The sequence below is a fragment of the Salmo salar genome, chromosome 16 (genome assembly GCF_965601325.2).
Source record: "Salmo salar chromosome 16, fSalSal1, whole genome shotgun sequence".
Classification (NCBI taxonomy): domain Eukaryota; kingdom Metazoa; phylum Chordata; class Actinopteri; order Salmoniformes; family Salmonidae; genus Salmo; species Salmo salar.
This window is the reverse complement of record NC_138306.1, coordinates 60,239,853-60,255,047: the sequence shown is the minus strand read 5'-3', so window position 1 is coordinate 60,255,047 and position 15,195 is coordinate 60,239,853. Positions and strand designations below refer to the sequence as shown.

General features: G+C 44.8%; 1 protein-coding gene across 1 annotated transcript; it reads right to left on the bottom strand.

The window, feature by feature from the left end:
• Positions 1–1,789: 1,789 nt before the first annotated feature.
• chst7 (carbohydrate (N-acetylglucosamine 6-O) sulfotransferase 7) lies at positions 1,790–14,896 on the bottom strand. The gene is made up of 2 exons (XM_045696690.2): positions 13,473–14,896; positions 1,790–2,277 (listed from the first exon to the last, which is right to left on the bottom strand). Exon 1 carries the CDS (start codon positions 14,750–14,752, stop codon positions 13,505–13,507), a length of 1,248 nt encoding a protein of 415 aa, XP_045552646.2. The 5' UTR covers positions 14,753–14,896; the 3' UTR covers positions 1,790–2,277; positions 13,473–13,504.
• Between the last annotated feature and the right edge of the window lie 299 nt (positions 14,897–15,195).

The following is a 15,195-nucleotide window of genomic DNA, read 5'->3' as shown; positions in this document are numbered from 1 at the left end:
AACCCATGTTGTCTTTCCATCAGGCAGCTAACCCATGTTGTCTTTCTATCAGGCAGCTAACCCATGTTGTCTTTCTGTCAGGCAGCTAACCCATGTTGTCTTTCCATCAGGCAGCTAACCCATGTTGTCTTTCTATCAGGCAGCTAACCCATGTTGTCTGTCAGGCAGCTAACCCATGTTGTCTTTCTGTCAGGCAGCTAACCCATGTTGCCTTTCTGTCAGGCAGCTAACCCATGTTGTCTGTCAGGCAGCTAACCCATGTTGTCTATCAGGCAGCTAACCCATGTTGTCTCTCTGTCAGGCAGCTAACCCATGTTGTCTTTCTGTCAGGCAGCTAACCCATGTTGTCTCTCTGTCAGGCAGCTAACCCATGTTGTCTTTCCGTCAGGCAGCTAACCCATGTTGTCTTTCTGTCAGGCAGCTAACCCATGTTGTCTTTCTATCAGGCAGCTAACCCATGTTGTCTGTCAGGCAGCTAACCCATGTTGTCTTTCTGTCAGGCAGCTAACCCATGTTGTCTGTCAGGCAGCTAACCCATGTTGTCTTTCTGTCAGGCAGCTAACCCATGTTGTCTGTCAGGCAGCTAACCCATGTTGTCTTTCTGTCAGGCAGCTAACCCATGTTGTCTTTCTGTCAGGCAGCTAACCCATGTTGTCTTTCCGTCAGGCAGCTAACCCATGTTGTCTCTCCGTCAGGCAGCTAACCCATGTTGTCTTTCTGTCAGGCAGCTAACCCATGTTGTCTCTCTGTCAGGCAGCTAACCCATGTTGTCTCTCTGTCAGGCAGCTAACCCATGTTGTCTCTCTGTCAGGCAGCTAACCCATGTTGTCTTTCTGTCAGGCAGCTAACCCATGTTGTCTTTCTGTCAGGCAGCTAACCCATGTTGTCTTTCTGTCAGGCAGCTAACCCATGTTGTCTCTCTGTCAGGCAGCTAACCCATGTTGTCTCTCTGTCAGGCAGCTAACCCATGTTGTCTTTCCGTCCCTCTAAGTCCTCTCTAAGGAGTCTCCAGAGGTAACCAACCCTGTGAACGGGTTTGAGAACTTTTAAATCTTAGCAGTGATGTTAGGTAAGTTGGACGTTTGTGGAGCAGGGCTTTGTAACGATGTGATCTACGTGACTTTATAGAGGTTCAGTCAACCTGTTGGTAAAGAATACAGTGATGAGTAATGAAATGGTCTCCTGTAATAAAACAAAGGTAGAAAGGTTGATAAATAGTATCACCATAACAACAACAGGTAGAAAGGTTGATAAATAGTATCACCATAACAACAACAGGTAGAAAGGTTGATAAATAGTATCACCATAACAACAACAGGTAGAAAGGTTGATAAATAGCATCACCATAACAACAACAGGTAGAAAGGTTGATAAATAGCATCACCATAACAACAACAGGTAGAAAGGTTGATAAATAGCATCACCATAACAACAACAGGTAGAAAGGTTGATAAATAGTATCACCATAACAACAACAGGTAGAAAAGTTGATAAATAGCATCACCATAACAACAACAGGTAGAAAGGTTGATTGCACAATCTGCGTCCTGCTGACTAGAGACAGGATCTGTTTCTATAAAAAAATTAAATAAAATATCCACTTTAAATCCTTAATTTCTTAGCCAGCTCATTCATATATGTCTTGTAACCATTACATCACTGTCAATCCCCAAACCAAGGCGTATGTAAACTGGGACTGGTCAGATTATAGAAAACATCTAAGATCATCAGAAGAGAACTTGAAAACAACATGTATTTAGTGTTGCCCGTATTAAAAACAGGAGTTCAATGATTTTTGATTTTTTATTAACAAATTGACCAACAGTATTTATATAAATAGTGAAAAGAGCAGGTTCTAGTATCAATCTCTGCGAAACACCTTCATGGACTTCAAGAAATATCGGACATCGTGACCGATGGGGTTGAGTTCTGTCACAGAAACAATCATGAAACCAGGCGTCAGAGTTCAGGCCAGTGGAGGACAACTTGTTCAATAAAAGTATTTGATACTGCTATTTTTCGACAGATCCACAAAACAGGAAGCAACAATTCATTTTAGCATCTAAAGCATTGACACGATTCTGTCCCTCTAAGTCCTCTTCATGTTGACGTGTCGCTGTCCAGCCCGTGACGGACTCCTTCCCTGTGTATCCTCTCTCTCCAGGGGATTGGCTGAAGAAAACAGACCCCGACAGTCTTTCTGCTTCTCAGTTCCTCTTCCCTTGGCACCAGTCTGACACTCCTGCCATCGTAGTTTCTCCCATGAATTTCAGGCACCTGTATGAAAAGGAAAAAAAAATGGCACAGCTAAAGTTAGCAAATTCCTTCTCAAGCTAAAATAACAGGTCTGCTGCTCAACGGGGAGTAACAGTCTCCCACCTCCTCCACTCTGTGCCTGGTCGGATGGGGCCACAGTGTCTCCTGACCCCTCCTGTCTCAGCCTCCAGTATTTATGCTGCAGTAGTTTATGTGTCGGGGGGCTAGGGTCAGTCTGTCACATCTGGAGTATTTCTCTTGTCTTTTCCGGTGTCCTGTGTGAATTTAAATATGCTCTCTCTAATTCTCTCTTTCTTTCTTTCTTTCTCTCTCTCTCGGAGGACCTGAGCCCTAGGACCATGCCTCAGGACTACCTGGCTTGATGACTCCTTGCTGTCCCCAGTTCACCTGGCCGTGCTGCTGCTCCAGTTCCAACTGTTCTGCCTGCAGCTATGGAACCCTGACCTGTTCACCGGACGTGCTACCTGTCCCAGACCTGCTGTCCCAGACCTGCTGGAACCCTGACCTATTCACCGGACGTGCTACCTGTCCCAGACCTGCTGTTCTCAACTCTCTAGAGACAGCAGGAGCGGTAGAGATACTCTCAAAGATCGGCTATGAAAAAGCCAACTGACACTTACTCTTGTGTTACTGACTTGTTGCACCCTCGAAAACAACTATGATTATTATTATTATTTGACAATGCTGGTCATTTATGAACATTTGAACATCTTGGCCATGTTCTGTTATAATCTCCACCCGGCACAGCCAGAAGAGGACTGGCCACCCCTCATAGCCTGGTTCCTCTCTAGGTTTCTTCCTAGGTTTTGGCCTTTCTAGGGAGTTTTTCCTAGCCACCGTGCTTCTACACCTGCATTGCTTGCTGTTTGGGGTTTTAGGCTGGGTTTCTGTACAGCACTTTGAGATATCAGCTGATGTAAGAAGGGCTATATAAATACATTTGATTTGATTTGGTGACGGCTTACAGACCGCCTGGCTCTGGCCTCCCTCCCCTGTGACTGGTGCTGGCCTCTCTCCTCCCTCCCCTGTGACTGGTGCTGTCTCTCTCCTCCCTCCCCTGTGACTGGTGCTGTCTCTCTCCTCCCTCCCCTGTGACTGGTGCTGGCTCTGGCCTCCCTCCCCTGTGACTGGTGTATGGTGCTGGCCTCCCTCCCTCCCCTGTGACTGGTGTATGGTGCTGGCCTCCCTCCCTCCCCTGTGACTGGTGTATGGTGCTGGCCTCCCTCCCCTGTGACTGGTGTATGGTGCTGGCCTCCCACCCCTGTGACTGGTGTATGGTGCTGGCCTCCCTCCCCTGTGACTGGTGTATGGTGCTGGCCTCCCACCCCTGTGACTGGTGTATGGTGCTGGCCTCCCTCCCCTGTGACTGGTGTATGGTGCTGGCCTCCCTCCCCTGTGACTGGTGTATGGTGCTGGCCTCCCACCCCTGTGACTGGTGTATGGTGCTGGCCTCCCTCCCCTGTGACTGGTGTATGGTGCTGGCCTCCCTCCCCTGTGACTGGTGTATGGTGCTGGCCTCCCTCCCCTGTGACTGGTGCTGGCTCTGGCCTCTCTCCTCCCTCCTGGCCCTGAAGGCTGGGCTTGTCAAAGGGGGTGTATGGTGACAGGCTGAGCCCAGACTCATACAATGGTTCCTATGTTCTGTTCTCTCCAGCAGGGCTGGCTTGCTGCTGCCCCCGGGGGTGTGATTCAGTCCCTGCCAGCCCCAGATAGCAGCCCACCCCCTCCCTCCCATTGGCCTTTAGAAAAACGCCAGTCCCTCATTAGAAGGAAGAACTATTTCCTTACCATTCAGTTTCCCCGTCAGAAGGACTCTAAAATGTCGCCTACGCAGTAAACTCTTGACGTGCTGGAGGTGCGTTATGACGTTACCCTGGTCAGTTACAGGTCTTACTGCTGTACTAGTGCGCTTCTACAATCCATTGATCTCATCCTAAGATGTTTCCTAATGACCTGAGACTGAGGTGATGTTTTCTGATAATACAGGGTTGGACAGCGTCACTCCAGAGCGGTGGGCATAGCTTGACTCGTCCAACCGGTTCATTCATTTGTGATAACAGATATGTGTGAGATATCTGACATAGACCAGAGTCCATTTACCTGAATACAGAGATATAGGCCTACCGCCTACTCCTGAGATATGCACTGGCTTGGGACAGAGCTATCCAGAGGAAGCCAGAGAAGATAGCCAGAGGAAGCCAGAGGAGATAGCCAGAGGAAGCCAGAGCAGATAGCCAGAGGAAGCCAGAGGAAGCCAGAGCAGATAGCCAGAGGAAGCCAGAGCAGATAGCCAGAGGAGATAGCCAGAGGAGATAGCCAGAGGAAGCCAGAGCAGATAGCCAGAGGAAGCCAGAGCAGATAGCCAGAGGAAGCCAGAGCAGATAGCCAGAGGACGCCAGAGCAGATAGCCAGAGGACGCCAGAGCAGATAGCCAGAGCAGATAGCCAGAGCAGATAGCCAGAGCAGATAGCCAGAGGACGCCAGAGCAGATAGCCAGAGGACGCCAGAGCAGATAGCCAGAGCAGATAGCCAGAGCAGATAGCCAGAGCAGATAGCCAGAGCAGATAGCCAGAGGAAGCCAGAGCAGATAGCCAGAGGAAGCCAGAGCAGATAGCCAGAGGAAGCCAGAGCAGATAGCCAGAGCAGATAGCCAGAGGAGATAGCCAGAGGAGATAGCCAGAGGAGATAGCCAGAGCAGATAGCCAGAGGAAGCCAGAGCAGATAGCCAGAGCAGATAGCCAGAGCAGATAGCCAGAGGACGCCAGAGCAGATAGCCAGAGGACGCCAGAGCAGATAGCCAGAGGAGATAGCCAGAGCAGATAGCCAGAGGAAGCCAGAGCAGATAGCCAGAGCAGATAGCCAGAGCAGATAGCCAGAGGAAGCCAGAGCAGATATAGAAGTAGTAAGAAAGCATTTGTTTTGAACAGGGTCTGGGCAAGGACACTGCACATTACAGCACATATCTTATGTGTTCTTATCGGGGAGGGATGAAGTGGATAAACAAGCTGGTGTCATCCTCATGATAACCAGATACCAGGCATGTCGAGTTGATGTCGTCAAACCTCTAAACAGATACTGATGAGGCCACGTGAGGTTTAAGCCCTTAATCCCAAATTAAAAATCAGTTGAGTTTTATCAGAATAAATGTGAGAGGTTGCAATTTTTAGGGCTTTTCAGCATCCCTTTATTTTTATTGAAAAGTAGAATTTGGCAGGAAATGTATGAAATGCTGTATAAGTTTAATTAAACAGGCCAGGGTTTTATCTGCTTCAATAACCAAACACAACCAGCGCTTATTAGAAGCAGGCTTCTATTTGAGCCAGGCTTCTATTTGATTAATGCACACAGCTTTTTCACTAATAAAAAATGTTGAAAAGACTACATCACTATTTATTGTGACCAATACAAACATTATAATAACAAAATCCATCGCAGGTCAGACTTACAAAGATCAGGTTTCATTTCATACAAGCCCGATTTTCGAACTTCACCACCATTCTCTCACTCATTGCGCCTCGTATCCCCTGTTGTTGCAACGCCATCACACCCGATGAATACTGAAGTCTGTCTCGGTCCCCAGGACATCGGGTGATGCCTTCCAATACCATCCACTAGGGGCAACTTAACCTGCAATTTACAAACCTTAACCATTACGTACTTTCAGGTTAACGAGATGTTTATCCTCCCTGGAAAACGTTGAATACTGCCGTTTCATCCATGATATCATGTTGCTAGTTGAGACCATGTCAAACTGCTGTTTCATCCATGATATCATGTTGCTAGTTGAGACCATGTCAAACTGCTGTTTCATCCATGATATCATGTTGCTAGTTGAGACCATGTCAAGTTATCGTTACTCATTGTGTATTTATTATAACTTTTATTATTATGCGTTTTACTTTATTATTTCTCTCTACACCTGTTGGTTAAGGGCTGGTCAGTCTGCATTTCACTGTGAGGTCTACACCTGTTGGTTAAGGGCTGGTCAGTCAGCATTTTACTGTGAGGTCTACACCTGTTGGTTAAGGGCTGGTCAGTCTGCATTTCACTGTGAGGTCTACACCTGTTGGTTAAGGACTGGTCAGTCTGCATTTCACTGTGTGGTCTACACCTGTTGGTTAAGGACTGGTCAGTCTGCATTTCACTGAGGTCTACACCTGTTGGTTAAGGGCTGGTCAGTCTGCATTTCACTGTGTGGTCTACACCTGTTGGTTAAGGACTGGTCAGTCTGCATTTTACTGTGAGGTCTACACCTGTTGGTTAAGGGCTGGTCAGTCTGCATTTCACTGTGAGGTCTACACCTGTTGGTTAAGGGCTGGTCAGTCTGCATTTCACTGTGAGGTCTACACCTGTTGGTTAAGGGCTGGTCAGTCAGCATTTCACTGTGAGGTCTACACCTGTTGGTTAAGGGCTGGTCAGTCTGCATTTCACTGTGAGGTCTACACCTGTTGGTTAAGGGCTGGTCAGTCTGCATATCTCTGTTAGTCTACACCTGTTGTCTCTCTCTGCATTGTTGAGAAGGATCTGTCAGTAGAGGTCGACCGATTAATCGGAATGGCCGATTAATTAGGGCCGATTTCAAATTTTCATAACAATCGGTAATCCGTATTTTTGGCCACCGATTTTTTTCTTTTTTTTACACCTTTATTTAACGAGGCAAGTCAGATTAAGAACACATTCTTATTTACAATGACGGCCTAGAAACGGGGGTTAACTGCCTTGTTCAGGGGGGCTTCGTTTTTGCAACCTTCGGTTACCAGTCCAACGCTCTAACCACCTGCCTTACATTGCACTCCACGAGGAGCCTGCATGGCAGGCTGACTACCTGTTACGCGAGGGCAGCAAGAAGCAAAGGTAAGTTGCTAGCTAGCATTAGACTTATAAAAAACTATCAATCTTAACATAATCACTAGTTAACTACACATGGTTGATGATATTACTAGTTTATCTAGCTTGTCCTGCGTTGCATATAATCGAAGCGGTGCCTGTTAATTTCTCATCGAATCACAGCCTACTTCGCCAAACGGGTGATGATTTAATAAGCGCATTTGCGAAAAAAGTACTGTCGTTGCACCATTGTACCATAAACATCAATGCCTAACAGGAGTATTTAGACTTAGCCACCCGTTAGATAAAATACAGAACGGTTCCGTATGTCACTGAAAGAAAAAAAAAATTGTTTTCGAGATGATAGTTTCCAGATTCGACCATGTTAATGACCTAAGGCTCGTATTTCTGTGTGTTTATTATAATTAAGTCTATGATTTTATAGAGCAGTCTGACTGAGCGGTGGTAGGCAGCAGCAGGCTCGTAAGCATTCATTCAAACAGCCCTTCGCTGTGCTTCAAGCATTGTGCTGTTTATGACTTCAACCTGGGTGGGTATAATTTGTGGAACGTTCCAACAGGAATCTATTCCAAAAACTTCCTAAATAACAAGGTTTCCAAAAAAACAACGCATACAAAGTTGTATAGCGTCAGAATAAGATACCGGGTAGGGAGTGGTCTATTTCATTGCGTTTTTCACTCATCACGTTTATTCCGAAAAATGTCTGTCCTCACATGTCTGTTTGCCTATGGACAAACATTAAGATTAAGCTACGTGGTGAGTTGATGCCTATTCGGCAGCTAGTTAGCTTGGTTTGTATGCGTTGCTACTTTGTATGCGTTGTTGTTGGCAACCTTTTACTTTTACTTTTTTTTGGAACAGATTCCTGTTGGAACGTTCCACCCCTTCAAGCCTATCAACTCCCGAGATTAGGCTGGTGTAACCGATGTGAAATGGCTAGCTAGTTAGCGGGTGCGCGCTAATAGCGTTTCAAACGTCACTCGCTCTGAGACTTGGAGTAGTTGTTTCCCTTGCTCTGCATGGGTAACGCTGCTTCGAGGGTGGCTGTTGTCGATGTGTTCCTAGTTCGAGCCCAGGTAGGAGCGAGGAGAGGGACGGAAGCTATACTGTTACACTGGCAATACTAATGTGCTTATAAGAACATCCAATAGTCAAAGGTATATGAAATACAAATCCTATTGAGAGAAATAGTCCTATAATTCCTATAACTACAACCTAAAACTTCTTACCTGGGAATATTGAAGACTCATGTTAAAAGGAACCACCAGCTTTGATATGTTCTCATATTCTGAGCAAGGAACTTAAACATTAGCTTTTTTACATGGCACATATTGCACTTTTACTTTCTTCTCCAACACTTTGTTTTGCATTATTTAACCCAAATTGAACATGTTTCATTATTTATTTGAGGCTAAATTGATTTTATTGATGTATTATATTAAGTTAAAATAAGTGTTCATTCAGTATTGTTGTAATTGTCATTATTACAAAAAATAAAAATAAATAATCGGCCGATTAATCGGTAGCAGGTTTTTTTCCGGGGTCCTCCAATAATCGGTATCGGAGTTGAAAAATCATAATCGGTCGACCTCTACCTGTCAGTCAGCATTTCTCTGTTAGTCTACACCTGTTGGTTAGCATGTGAAAAATACAAGAAAAGATTTGAACCAAGCGCCTTGAACTGAATAAGGATTATATGAGAGTATCGGCATCTTGAAACATCTATTGACCTTCTGGAAACTAAGCTCGTATTATAAGGAGGATGGGATCCACCCAAATCATTTGGGTTCCTGGATCCTTTCACAGCATTATAAGGCTGCGTTGAGACAATGACTTATCAATGACCCAAGTCCAGCTCAGTTAATCCCTACCACTGTGTTGCTGAGTTGTCATAATGGTTTAGCAAATGTACATTATACCAGGGGCGTTGGCAAACACAATGTAAGTAACCTAATTGATGTCCCTCTAACTGCTCTGAATTCCTCTGTTTATCCTACAGCTATTGTCTGCTGTAATCATGAGCCTATGAACCAGAGTTATTCTGTTATCACTCAGGCAGTGTGTCCTAGTAGGAAGTCCACTGTGTGCAGCTCATCCTGCACTATCATCAATAACCTGAGCATGTTTACCTCTGCTAAGCTTCCCAGTACAGCAAGAAAAACAATCAAGCATCCCAGAAATGTGCTAAAAATAGCCCACATTAACATATGTAGCTTAAGAAACAAGGTTCATGAAATGAATAATTTGCTAGTAACAGATGACATTCATATTCTGAAACTCACTTAGATAATACCTTTGATGATTCAGTGGTAGCAATACATGGTTATAACATCTACAGAAAATACAGAAATGCCAAAGGGGGAGGTGTTGTTGTCTATATTCAGAGCCACAGTCCTGTAAAGATTAGAGAGGATATCATGTTAAATACTGTTGAAGTAATATGGCTACAGGTTCATCTGCCTCACCTAAAGCCCATTCTGGTGGGAAGCTGCTATAGACCACCAAGTGGTAACAGTATCTGGATAACGTGAGGGAAATGCTTGATAATGTATGTGATATCAACAGAGAGGTATATTTTCTGGGTGATTTAAATATTGACTGGTTTTCATCAGGCTGCCCACTCAGGAAAAAACTTCAAACTGTAACCAGTGCCTGTAACCTGGTTCAGGTTATCAATCAACCTACCAGGGTTGTTACAAACAGCACAGGAATGAAATCATCAACATGTATTGATCACATCTTTCCTAGTGCTGCAGAACTCTGCTCTAAAGCAGTATCCAAATCCATTGGATGTAATGATCACAATATAGTAGCCATATCTAGGAAAACCAAAGTTCCAAAGGCTGGGCCTAATATAGTGTATAAGAGGTCATACAATACGTTTTGTAGTGATTCCTATGTTGTTGGCGTAAATAATATTTGTTGGTCTGTGGTGTGTAATGATGAGCAACCAGACGCTGCACTGGACACATTTACCTATCCCAGTTACTAATAAGCACCCATTAAGAAAATGACTGTAGAAACTGTTAAATCCCCGTGGATTGATGAGGAATTTAAAAATGGTACAAGGCAAAATAGAAGGCAAATAAGTCTGCCTGTACAATCAATTGGCAAACGTACAGCAAATTGAGAAATCATGTGACTAAACTGAATAAAAAGAAACTACCCTATGAAACAAAGATAAATGACACAAAGAACGATAGTAAAAAGCTTTTGGGGCACCTTAAATTAAATTCTGGGTAAAAAGGCTCAGACACCCACACATACCCCACAAGACATGCCACCAGAGGTCTGTTTAAACTACTGGGACACAGCTCAGACACCCATACATACCCCACAAGACATGCCACCAGAGGTCTGTTTAAACTACTGGGACACAGCTCAGACACCCACACATACCCCACAAGACATGCCACCAGAGGTCTGTTTAAACTACTGGGACACAGCTCAGACACCCATGCATACCCCACAAGACATGCCACCAGAGGTCTCTTCACAGTCCCCAAGTCCAGAACAGACTATGGGAGGAGCACAGTACTACATAGAGACATGACTACATGGAACTCTATTCCACATCAGGTAACTGATGCAGCAGTAGAATCAGATTTAAAAACAGATAAAAATACACCTTATTGAACAACGGGGACTGTGAAGCAACACAAACACACGATAACATACGTACTATACACACATGTACACATGGACTTTGTGTTACAGATAAGTGATAGTAGTAGAGTAGAGGCTTGAGGGCACACACTTAATATGTTGTGAAATCTGTTATGAATATATTCTAATGTTTTTAACATGTATAAACTGCCTTGGCAGGAACTAATGGGGATCCATAATAAACCCCAGGAAGAGTAGCTGCTGCCTTGGCAGGAACTAATGGGGATCCATAATAAACCCCAGGAAGAGTAGCTGCTGCTTGGCAGGAACTAATGGGGATCCATAATAAACCCCAGGAAGAGTAGCTGCTGCCTTGGCAGGAACTAATGGGGATCCATAATAAACCCCAGGAAGAGTAGCTGCTGCCTTGGCAGGAACTAATGGGGATCCATAATAAATACAATTTGAACAGTCTTGGAGAATGTCACACACAGTTGACCCATATAGTGCCTTCAGAGTATTTAAACCCCTAGACTTACTCCACATTTTGTTGTGTTACAGCCTGAATTCAAAATGGATTAAATATGTTTCTCACCCATTTACACACAATACCCCATAATGACAAAGTGAAAACATGTTTTTAGAAATGTTTGCTAATTTATTGAGAATTAAATACAGAAATATGTCCTTTTCAATCACAGCCCTGAGTCAATACGTGTTAGAATCACCTCTGGCAGTGATTACAGCCGAGATTCTCTCTGGGTCTCTGAGAGCCGAGGGTCTCTCTGGGTCTCTCTGGGTCTCTCTGGGTCTCTGAGAGCCGAGATTCTCTCTGGGTCTCTCTGGGTCTCTGAGAGCCGAGATTCTCTCTGGGTCTCTGAGAGCCGAGAATCTCTCTGGGTCTCTGAGAGCCGAGAGTCTCTCTGGGTCTCTGAGAGCCGAGAGTCTCTCTGGGTCTCTGAGAGCCGAGAGTCTCTCTGGGTCTCTGAGAGCCGAGAGTCTCTCTGGGTCTCTGAGAGCCGAGAGTCTCTCTGGGTCTCTGAGAGCCGAGAGTCTCTCTGGGTCTCTGAGAGCCGAGAGTCTCTCTGGGTCTCTGAGAGCCGAGATTCTCTCTGGGTCTCTGAGAGCCGAGATTCTCTCTGGGTCTCTGAGAGCCGAGATTCTCTCTGGGTCCTCTGAGAGCCGAGAGTCTCTCTGGGTCTCTGAGAGCCGAGAGTCTCTCTGGGTCTCTGAGAGCCGAGTGTCTCTCTGGGTCTCTGAGAGCCGAGATTCTCTCTGGGTCTCTGAGAGCCGAGATTCTCTCTGGGTCTCTGAGAGCCGAGATTCTCTCTGGGTCTCTGAGAGCCGAGATTCTCTCTGGGTCTCTGAGAGCCGAGATTCTCTCTGGGTCTCTCTGGGTCTCTGAGAGCCGAGAGTCTCTCTGGGTCTCTCTGGGTCTCTGAGAGCCGAGAGTCTCTCGGAATTAGTCCTTTTGTAAGTTTTTCCTTGGTAAGCCATTCTCATTCTTCAAGCTCTGTCAAGTTGGTTGTTGATCGTTGCTAAACAGACATTTTCAAGTCTGGCCACAGATTACCAAGCCGATGTAGCCCTTTCCTGCAGTCAAATGACCAAATGGCCTCATGGGTGGAATGTTATAATGTTTTTCATAATTTTATAATGAATCACTTCTCTTTTTTATGCCACATATCCGGTGTTTCTATGTGATGCGGTTTTGTTATATTTCAGTCTTCTGTGATGAGTATAAAGTGTAATATTGGGATGGAAACTCAAAATGTAATACAGTTCATCTCTATATCTGACATGGTACAGGTGTCTTATTTTGTTAAGCCCATAACCATGTGTGTTTTGTTTTAAAGTAGATGTGTTTAAGACTACCAATGAAACACTGTGTGACCCTGATTTAGCCCCATGCAGTAAAAGGTTAAGTCAAAACTGAAACTAGGTCACTCAGGAACATTCAATGTCTTCTTGGTAAACAACGCCAGTGTATATTTGGCCTTGTGTTTAGGTTAATGTCCTGCTGAAAGGTGGATTTGTCTCCAAGTTTTTTCCTCTAGGAATTTGCCTGTGTTTGGCTCTATTCAGTTTTTAACTCCCTAGTCCTTGCCGATGACAAGCATACCCATAACATGATGCAGCCACCACCATGCTTGAAAATATGAAAAGTGCTACTCAGTGATGTGTTGGATTTGCCCCAAACATAACACTTTTTATTCAGGACAGAAAGTTAATTTCTTTGCCACATTTTTTGCAGTTTTACTTTAGTGCCTTATTGCAAACAGGATGCATGTTTTGGAATATGTTTTGTCTGTATAGGCTTCCTTCTTTTCACTCTGTGATTTAGGTTAGTATTGTGGAGTAACTACAATGTTGGTTATCCATCCTCAGTTCTCTCCTATCACAGCCATTAAACTCTGTAACTGTTTTGAAGTCACCATTGGCCTCATGGTAAAATCCCTCATCATCACAGGCCTACATACCTCCATCATCATCACCACAGGCCTACATACCTCCATCATCATCACCACAGGCCTACATACCTCCATCATCATCATCATCACAGGCCTACATACCTCCATCATCATCACAGGCCTACATACCTCCATCATCATCACAGGCCTACATACCTCCATCACCACAGGCCTACATACCATCATCACAGGCCCACATACCATCATCATCATCATCACCACCACAGGTCTACATACCATCATCATCATCATCACCACAGGCCTACATACCATCATCACCACCATCTTGATGCTGTAATTGTCTATGTTTGATCCACACTGTTCTTCTGATAGCCCAGTTGTCTCATGACCTCACTGCAGTAGTCTTCCACTTGGGAGATCTGTTCAATGTTCAACCGCTCTCTCCATGCGAAGATGGCTTCCTTAGCGTCTCTGGACGATATTAGAAACGGTTTGTCTGAGGAGTAACCGTGTCCGTGGGTCATGTTCAACACGAACTTATCCATGGCAGGAAAGGACGAGAGGTTGGAGAAGGTGTAAAGTCTCTTGAGTTCCTCCATGGGGTGTAGAACCAAGTCTTCGTAACGGATCTTGATGTAATTCCTCTTTACCCAGAGGGGCGCATTCATCATGAGCATCATATCGTTCAACCAGTTGTCACATATTATCTCCATCGCGCTGGAGACATAATTCTCTGCCCGGTTCCCCCTTTTGTTCGGCAACAGCAGACGCTTGTATTTCTCCGTCTGTTTTTTACTTCTCAGTACCTGTATGCTCTCCTTGACCAGAGCTTGTTTCGATTTCAGTCGTGAATTGTGTACTGCCCGCGGATCTCTAAACAACTGAATGATCTGGAGATTTAAAGCGGGATCTCTGATTAACGGGACGAGTACACCGAGATCCAGAACCCGCACACCTTTGATTACCACGACGCGATACTTCTTGCACTCCTTCTCTAACTCCTTGATATCTTTCCTTGGGCACTTTCCACAGACGTCATCCTGGACTAATCCCACTTCGTTTCTCTTGTACGCCTCGCATAGAGGTTCCGAACAGATCACTTTGTTCTTTCTCCATCCAAATATAAAAGACGTGGTGATATTTTGACTCCCTGTGTACAGTTTTAAAACTGAGAAGTCGCATCGTAATAACGCCTTCATCATATCACGCACGGCTCCTTGTAGACTGACCGCATCTCCTGGATATAAAGCCTGCCATATATGCCACATGGGCTCGTAGAGATAAAACACATCGGGGTGTTGATTGAATAACTCTCCTAAGAACGATGACCCCGTCCTCCATGTAGCATGTAAATAAACGTGTATTTTAGACTGGGTCCTGTTGACTACCGACTCTTCCACGGTATCCGTAGTGTTGCCGAACTTGTCCCCGTTATTCCACATACCGAGGTCGGGGCACCTCGGCTGTTGCTTACCATGTTTAATATGCTCTGATTTACTCCTGTAGTCCAGCATATACGGAATTAACAGAAGTAACACGGAATATCCTAGAATTAAAATGAAGTATTTCTTCTGAAGCCTCCTTTTCATTTCCCTCTCTCTCAGATAGACACGGCTGTAGTTGTTGTGTTTGTCGCCGCTCTGTGAAGGCTGAGGAGCGCAGCAGGAAAGACCTGAAACAGTAAAAGTTGTTGTTTGTCGCCGCTCTGTGAAGGCTGAGGAGGGCACAGGAAAGACCTGAACAGTAAAGACTGACACACGCCCATTCAACTGACTCAATAAACCCACAGTCACAGGTTCAAAATAAAAGCCCACAGTCACAGGTTCAAAATAAAAGCCCAGTTATATCGTTTCAGTCTAAATTTTATTTTAAAAAATCGAATCATATTTATGTATAGCTAGGCCTATATAGATGTTTCTAAAGGGCCTAAATACTTATGAAAATATGTTTATTTTTTTAATATTTTTTTTCCAAAAACCAGTTTTCTTTTCGCTTTGTCATTATGGGGTATTGTGTGTAGCTTGATGAGGGA

Bases quoted from the DNA above. Each gene is read 5' to 3' on its own strand.
- chst7 (XM_045696690.2), bottom strand. From the start codon at position 14,752: ATGAAAAGGAGGCTTCAGAAGAAATACTTCATTTTAATTCTAGGATAT.